General features: G+C 30.9%; 1 protein-coding gene across 1 annotated transcript; it reads right to left on the bottom strand.

Annotated features, from left to right (window-relative positions):
* Nucleotides 1-928: 928 nt before the first annotated feature.
* LOC128162806 (uncharacterized) lies at nt 929-7,998 on the bottom strand. The gene is made up of 6 exons (XM_052826185.1): nt 7,935-7,998; nt 7,417-7,496; nt 3,024-3,120; nt 2,700-2,746; nt 1,195-1,294; nt 929-1,041 (listed from the first exon to the last, which is right to left on the bottom strand). Exons 1-6 carry the CDS (start codon nt 7,996-7,998, stop codon nt 1,010-1,012), a joined length of 420 nt encoding a protein of 139 aa, XP_052682145.1. The 3' UTR covers nt 929-1,009.
* Nucleotides 7,999-8,643: the final 645 nt, after the last annotated feature.

The raw sequence follows: 8,643 nt of genomic DNA, 5'->3' as shown, positions 1-8,643 counted from the left end.
TTAACATCTGATAGTCATTTAAGCATATTATATTATACTTTCATTCAGATGTCGGATTTCGCAATGATATTTTATCATTGTAAAACGGATTTTGTTCAAACCTTGTTATTTGAATCTATTAATATCAAATCATTACTTTTAAATCATTATATAAGCATGCAATATCCTTTTGCTGATAACTGATGATCAATGATAGTATACGCAACTAAAATTGCATTTAAATGTCAGTCCATAAAAAAAAGACAATTATAAGTACATAAATTTCCTAATCTGACAGGTTGCTTTTGGCTAATGTAGTATGCGTTGAAGTAATATAACGTGTATATAAAACAGAGTTTTATGAGTTTTAAAACTAAGTGCTTAATATACAAAGCAATGCCCTTATAAGAGAATGCATATTTGGTTCCATATCAAAACACAATCAATTTTAATAAGTAGTATAATATCTATTTGTCTTTATTAACTGTTTTATCACAACGACTGTCTTTATGCAATTGTAAATGAGAACGTGCATCGTAACAAATTTAAAATAAACAACAAAAAAGGAACAAAGACGCGTATATATTACATTTCTTGGATTTTTTTTTATTTAAAAGTACAATACAAGCGTAAATTAATTTAAACTTTTCAAGTGTTATTTCCAGTATCGGGGACACAACCATAAGTCAGTATTATCGCCGAAAGAGCCAAAAACGAGTCCTTTCAAAGGCATATGAGTAAAACAAGCTTGTGATGTTAAAAGGGTTTTCCTTAGGTATAATTGATTTTATTGTTAGCATGTTTACATAAATATTCTTATGGTAAAACCTTAAATTTACACATAATATGATGTAATACCTAACACAAAAAACAAAAATTAAGTGAATTAATATGTTTGGTATTTATTGGTTTCCTGTGCAAACTTTACAATTTAAATTCGACTCAATAATAGAATTGTCACTTTAAGAATAGAATTTTATACATTTTCTTTTCAGAGTCTAAACGTTAAACTGTATGTCATCTTCGCGTCCTATTTGCCACCACGGAATGGCCACTCAGATTCTGAAAGATATATCCAACTTAATTATGGTTAATAATTATCATTTCAACAAATCAAATACATTATGCATCATCAAATAAAACAAATAACACATCCTCAATAAGAGATGGAAAAAAAGAAAATGCATTGTTAATAGCAGTAATTAAAATACTTACCACTGAAAGAACAACGACATGAAGCGGCTGTGATAGGTCTGGTCAGTGATACACAAGGACGTGAACTTGGTATGTTGATCCAACATTCGGGCTTGTCCATCTGTGACAGAGTAAACGCTGATATCAAAAACAATAACCATTACACATCAAAGGGGCATGGTCACAATTTGATCAAAATATATATATTCTGGGTTTGTTTTTAGTTTTTTGTTTGTTCTTTTTTTTGTTTTTTTTTTGTTTTGTTTTTGTTTCTTGATTTCGTTCTTACGGGGCTCTAGTAAGGCATTTCTGATAGTCAGCCAAAATGTGAATGTCTGTTTGCGTGTTTTGAGCGATATACAGAGTATTAAATGCCCTGTTATGTTTACAAAGCTTACGTCTCTTTGTTGCTACTTTTTTATATGAAAGTTCCAGTTTTAGATCAAGAATGAATGGTAGAAACGCTCTGAACCGTTTTGTATGCTTCAAACGAATACGAAATAAATTGCTTTAAAAGAGCTCTTCCCTGCTATATTGAACCAATATTACCAAATACAGAAAATGAACCTTGTTACCTGAAAAAAGAATTGTTAGCTATGTATGTTTCTTATAAATCTACGATTGCACTCACACTTTGGTAAAGAATTATAAATGGGCTTCTAAAACATTGTAAACGATTAAAATTAGAAATTAAAAGTGCAAAAATCGTGACCATACCCCTTTAAACCATTTTAGATTTTAAAATTAAACGAGTTGTTTTCACAATCTTGACTAATATTATCAGGACCGTCCACCATTATAGCCGGCGGAGATCGGCAAAGTACCAGAGAGCGCGAGATTAAAACAGCTAAAGGTACGGCTTCATCAAGAAATGGCTGACATATAACTTTTGATTTACAATTCCTTGGGGTTTGAGATCACGTGATAAGTTTAGAGTCTGATCAAAGATCTGTAAAGCATGTACAAACTAATCCAGTGTACATGTAAAATCCGATACTACCTGCTTCAGATGATTACAATTGTAGTTGTTAAAAAAAATTAGCATTGATAGAAAGATGCGATATATATATATATATATATATATATATATATATATATATATATATATATATATATATATATATATATATATATATATATATATATATATATATACATTTGTAAACTGCTTTTGGTTAGTGTATTAGTGTAAGCGATTTAAACTGTATGTTTAGACTGTAAGACAGCCTTAACCAAGTGAGAACTATATATGAACATAAATTGGTTTGCTATTGAATTCATTCATTATACTTCAATTTAATGCCATTTATAGGAAAAAATTGTTATTTAATTTTTCAATAACATCCTGTCGTAAAAATTTGATCGTATTGTCTCTTAGGTTGATACGTTACAGACATATTCTGGCGTACCTAATAAACCTATACAGTGCTCACTAATTGTTATTAATATCTTAGCCAATCAGAAAGTCCATTATTAACAAATTCAATTGCTATGCTGTTAACTTGATATTAAGCGATTAAACTTACACAATATTCCTTTGGACAACTCGTAGGTGGTAACCCTTGGTCAATCTCTGAAATATGCAACAATCTTAAATACAGTACCTTGTTATAAATTGATTTTATAGCTTTTAAACAAATAATCAATGTTGGTAATTGGAGAAAATACGCACTAAAATATCCGACTATATACTCTATACACATGTAAATTGTAATATATGAAACGTGTTCGTTTTACTTTTAATTTTCCCAATCATAGAAAATGACTTTCTTCTAATTTTGATTTGACAATCAAAAACAGATATTTACATGAGTAACGTCATTGTTGATAACGGTAATTAAAATACTTACTGAAAGAACAACCACATGAAGCGGTTGTAATAAGACTGGTAGAAGATGCACAGGCACGTAAACGTCTTATGTTAATCAAACATTCGGGTTTGTCCATCTGTGACAGAGAGAACGTAAATATTAAAAACAATTACCATTACGCATCAAAGGGGCATGGTCACGATTTTGATAAAAAATTATATATTCCCATTTTTTTTTTAGTTTCTACAGAGTTATAAAAAGGCATTTCTGATAGTCAGCCAAAATGTGAATGTCTGTTTTCGTGTTTTAAGCGATATACAGAGCATTAAATTCCCTGATATGTTTACAATGCTTACGTCTTTTTTTTTGTTAATATTTCTAATGTTAATATGAAAGTTCCAGTTTCAGATCAAAAAATGAATGGTAGAAACGCTCAGAACCGTTTTGCATGCATCATGAAAATACAAAAACAAATTGCTTTAAAAGAACTTTTACTGAAATATCGAACCAATATTACCAAAATCAGGGAAAGAATCTTGTTACGATGAAAAAAGGAATTGTTAGTTCTGTATGTTTCTTACATATCTACGATTGACGCTCACAATTTGGTTAAGAACTATACATGTAAATGGGCTTCTAAAACATTGTAAACAATAAAAATAAGAAATTAAAATTGCCAAAATTGTGATCATGTCCCTTTAAACCATTTAAGATTTTAAAATCAAACTAGTTGTTTTCACAATCTTGACTAATATTACCAAGACCGTCTACTGTTATAGCTAATGCAGATCGGCAAAGTACAGTACCGATCAGACCCAACCTATCAGAAAGTAAACCCCAACTAAACCCTGGGTTACTCTGGGTTTACTAGAGTGGACCCAGAGTAAACCCCAAGTAAACCCAGTGGACACAGTGAGTAAACCCCAATCAGAAGTATGCCCTGAAAGCAGACGCAACATGTGTATTCGGAATATACAAGGGTAGGAATCACAGGCAGTAGGATGATAAGATAAACTACAAGTCTGCTTCAACCTTCAGTGCGTATAGTTGACCTCAAAAGTAAACCCCAAATAAACCCAAAGTAAACCCCAAATAAACCCAAAGTAAACCCCAATTGGACCCAAATTTTCAAAAAGTAAACCCAAAGTAAACCACAAAAGTAAACTCGGGGTTTTGTTGGGATTTACTCTGGTGTTAGGTTGGGTCTGATCGGTACTGTACCAGAGCGCGCGAGAAAGAAACAGCTAAATCTATGGATTTATCAAGCAATGGCCGACAAATAACTCTTAATTTACAATTCCTTGGAGTTTAAGAGCACATTCAAGCATCGCAACCTGTTTCTTAGAGCTCCTTTTAAACCTTTGAGCTAGTTGCGGTTCATAAACGATATTGTTATTAAATGTGGTTAAAACCGAAACTGCCTAAATGACTTTGATTTATTATCTTTGCCAACTCGTTCTGCAATTCGATTAAACTCACAGTGGACATATCTAATTCAAAAAATGTATTTTTGGATACTACATCAACCCTGGAAGATAGTAAAATAAATTCAGTCTTCATACGAAACCCACAGATTCTCACATTTATCTCAAGCCATCGAGTTGCCGCCCTCCCTATACTTTTAGAGGAATTCCTAAAGGATAAACAACCCGAATTGGACGGATCTGGTACTCTAACGATATCTTTGAAGAACAGAGCAGACTATTAATATCCAACGGTGCAATCGATGCTATTAAGCCCACACAGTGCAATTTGCAATTGATGAGATTGTTACAAAAGCCAGGAATACCCTTTTTCAATACAAAGAAAAAACAGACAAAAGCTAGGTTCCACTCGTCACTAAATATCACCCCGCCCTTAAGAACCTCAACAGCATCATTAGAAGTAATCTGCCGTTTCTTTACACTAACAAAAGAATGGCAGATCTTTTCAAGGATCCGCCAATGGCTGCATTTGAACGCCCGAGGAACTTAAGGATTACGTTTACTCAGGGGCGAAAAAAATTCCACTAATAGGAACTAAAAACTACTTTAAATTGTTCATTGTAGCCTCACTATTGTGGTGTTATTTTTCACTTTCAAATAACTAGGTCAATGACCTACTTTTTCTGCTATTGACCTCTAAATGTTTTTTGAAAAAAATGTCAAAATTTGTCAAAAATTTCCACCATTTTCAAGGTTTTCATTATTTTTTAATTATCAAAAATAATAAAGGAGTTTGTAGGTTGGGAGATGATTACATACCAATTGGTTTACTAATTTTATATTTGAATAAATTGTTTAAGCTCATATTTTAAATTTAATTTAGTCCGAATTTCCTCTATCAATTTCCAAAATTGTACCCATTTTTGATCAAGTTTTACAAAAAACTGACTAACAGGAGCTCCAAACCATTGATTGCCTAAAATTGTTTTTATTGTCTGTATTATTTTGACATTAACATTATATAAGGTCTATGATCAAAATTTTGAGATATTTTATCTTGAATCGATTTTATGTATTTTAAAGATTTTTCCAATCGGCTGCCCGCCAATGATATAAATTTATAGACGAGTAAATACAACTACAAAATATGTAAAATGATATGAAAAAACACATAGAAACTTAACTTTTGCAATTACACTGCAACAGAAAGTTTTGAAGAGAAAATAAGAAAATGAAAATATAAGTCCGAATTTCCTCTGTTTCAATTGTAATCTAACTTTGTCGGAGCACATCTTCATCAAATAAACAAATCATAGATATCAATATCGATATTTGTTAATAACGTTGTTATTTTGTGTTTTTAAACCAACTTTGGACTTCAGATATTGAACTTTGTAAAAATATTTTTTTTAATCTCAAACCTTGAGTAAACGTAATTCTTAAAGGGCATGGTTGTGAGGCGAGATTAGACAACCCGTTGCCAAATGGAGGTTGTAAAACATGTTCTGATGCCAAATGCAAACATAGCGCCAAAAGGGGACAGTTTTAAAACCCCACTCACGGGTCGCACCTACAAGGCATTTGGCAACATGTCTTGCCGCACAAACAACTGCATCTATCTCATCAGTGCAATGTCTACTCTTAGCAATACGTTGGTGAAACAGGTGACCTCCACAGAAGGATCAATAACCACCACTCTTAAGTAAGGACCAAACAAATCAAGGAGTTCGTCGGGGAACATTTTAATACGAGTGGTCACAAATGAAAAGGTATTACAGTATTGGTTATTGACCATTATCCTTATTGGACAGACGCGGAGAGGTAAAGTGAGAAAAAGTTCTGGAAGCACAGACTCTAATCATTCAGACCTAAGGGCATAGCCTTATATTACCTGACACCCATGTAGTAATTTAATCAATTCTGTCAACTGTGCCTCTTTTAGTTATTAGTCCAGCTTCTTTATTACCTTTTATTTGTTAATAACTATTTTTCATAATTTCTTTATTTTAAAATTTTTATTTTTTTATTTTTAATCAAAATCTTACCCATTATAAACTTCATTGAAAAATTCGGTTCTAAATCATAAGTGCCGTACTCTATAAAGTTTGTAAGAATTTCTCTCTCTCTCTCTCTCTCTCTCTCTCTCTCTCTATCTCTCTCTCAAATTATTTTTGATGTTTAGTCGATTATTATCATAGTACTACTTACTTTAAAACGATTCAAGGTATTTAATTCTTGCTTTTTACTGCGTTCGCCACACCGGTAGCACCGTAAAACATATAATTTGTTTTATCTTATTGAAATGTAGTTAGAAATATAAAATATAATATATAATTATTTTTTTCCATTTCATGTAGTATATCATATCTGAACATGTGTATATCGGTTCAATTTATTCAAAAATGACAATTCTTTAATTTTCAGATTAAAACAAATGAGTACAAAATGTTAATAATGAAATGACAAAAATAAAAAATTCTGTCTCAACAATGTATAACTCCTGTATTATACTCGTCGATTGAGTTTAACTAAAAACAAATCTTATATTTAATAATTATCTGAGTGTCCGGACGTATTTACTAATTTCTTAACTCCTTTGTGTGTTATTTTAAAAAAGAAATTAAATAGCTATCACATTTAAACGTTGTTAACTGATTTTGGTCAGTTTAAGCTGTTTAAACTGTACGTAAAGACTGTATGACAGCCTTAACCTAGTTTCAACTATGTATTAGCATAAATTAGTTTGCTATTGTATTCATTCATTATAATTTAATTTAATGTCATTTATAGAAAAAGTTGTCATCTAATTTTTTAATAGCATTTCGTCATTCAAAATTTGATCGTATTGTTACTAGGGCTGATACGTTACAGTCATACACTGGCGTACATAATAATCCAATACAGTGCACACTAATAATTATTAATATCATAGCCAATCAGAAATTCAAATATAAAAAAAATTAATTACTATGGTGTTAACTTGGCACTTGCCAAGCGATTGAACTTACACAATATTCCTTTGGACAAGTCGTTATAGGTAATATTGGGTCATTCCCTGAGGTATCAATAATGCCTAGGCCGCCAATCTCTGAAATTTGCAACAATCTTAAATACAGTATCTTGATGTAAATTGATCTTTCATCTGTAAAATAATCAATGATGGTCAATGGGGAATGTGCGTACTTAAATATCTAGCTATATACTGTGTCTACCTGAAGTACGCACGAAATGAGTCCTTTTTTTAAATTTTCCAATACATAGAAAATGACTTTTCTTCTAATTTTGATTTGACAATCAAAATGAGATATTTACATGAGTAACGTCTGAATTATTTACTTACGATGGTATATTCCACTTCCATTTTGTGACGTATTTTCAATCGAAATAAACACTTAAATCTAGTATAATTTTATATATAGCCCCCCCCCCTAAAATTGTTATCTAACAACGATAATACTCTTTTGATAAGTGTCTTTGGAAACCCAACAAAGAAAATCAATAGTTTTCAACAATTTTGTTTACTTACGTGCTACTATCCCACTCAACAGCAAAAACCAAGTAAAAACCAACACTCTTTGAAGATTCATCATTCAAAGGAGGAATTAGATGTTTTCTGTTCAATAGAATCTCTGTTAGGATAAAAGGTTGCTGGCCGAATCATATATATACAAGATTTTAACTTTTTAAATTGTCATTTTCTAATGGAAAATGACATTTTCTTTTTAGATTAATGAGTCGATTGATGGATACTTTTTAACTTAACGCCTTATGATAATCTGGAAGTTTTGGCATTAATGTGAACTTTTCTATATCAAAAAATATGGACTTTTTGTTAACGCCTCTCGATATATTTAGCAGGCATCCAATCATTTTTAATTATAAACTCAGTGTATCGGTCTGTGTGTTTATTTCTTTATATGTGCATTGTTTTTAAGGTTAATAAGTTTGAAAACAATCATACATCAACATTTAACCAGCCTCTTGGTCTGCATATTTATTTTTTTAAAGACATTGAAGGTTATTTATATTGAAAAAAAAACATTAACAGTTAAAAACAGTAACTATTGATATAAATATTGACTTTTATCGATAAGTGTTAATTTTAAAATTTGAACTATCATTAATCAAAGTGTACGTTTTCACGCTTTAATAAAATTATTTAAAATTAGCGTCATAATATTATCTATCAATAATAGAGCATTAAAAACAATTTACTTACAGTGATTCAATACAAA

Source organism: Crassostrea angulata, chromosome 9 (genome assembly GCF_025612915.1).
Source record: "Crassostrea angulata isolate pt1a10 chromosome 9, ASM2561291v2, whole genome shotgun sequence".
Taxonomy (NCBI): domain Eukaryota; kingdom Metazoa; phylum Mollusca; class Bivalvia; order Ostreida; family Ostreidae; genus Magallana; species Magallana angulata.
Note: the sequence above shows the minus strand (reverse complement) of the source record. Positions and strands in the feature narration are given on the sequence as shown.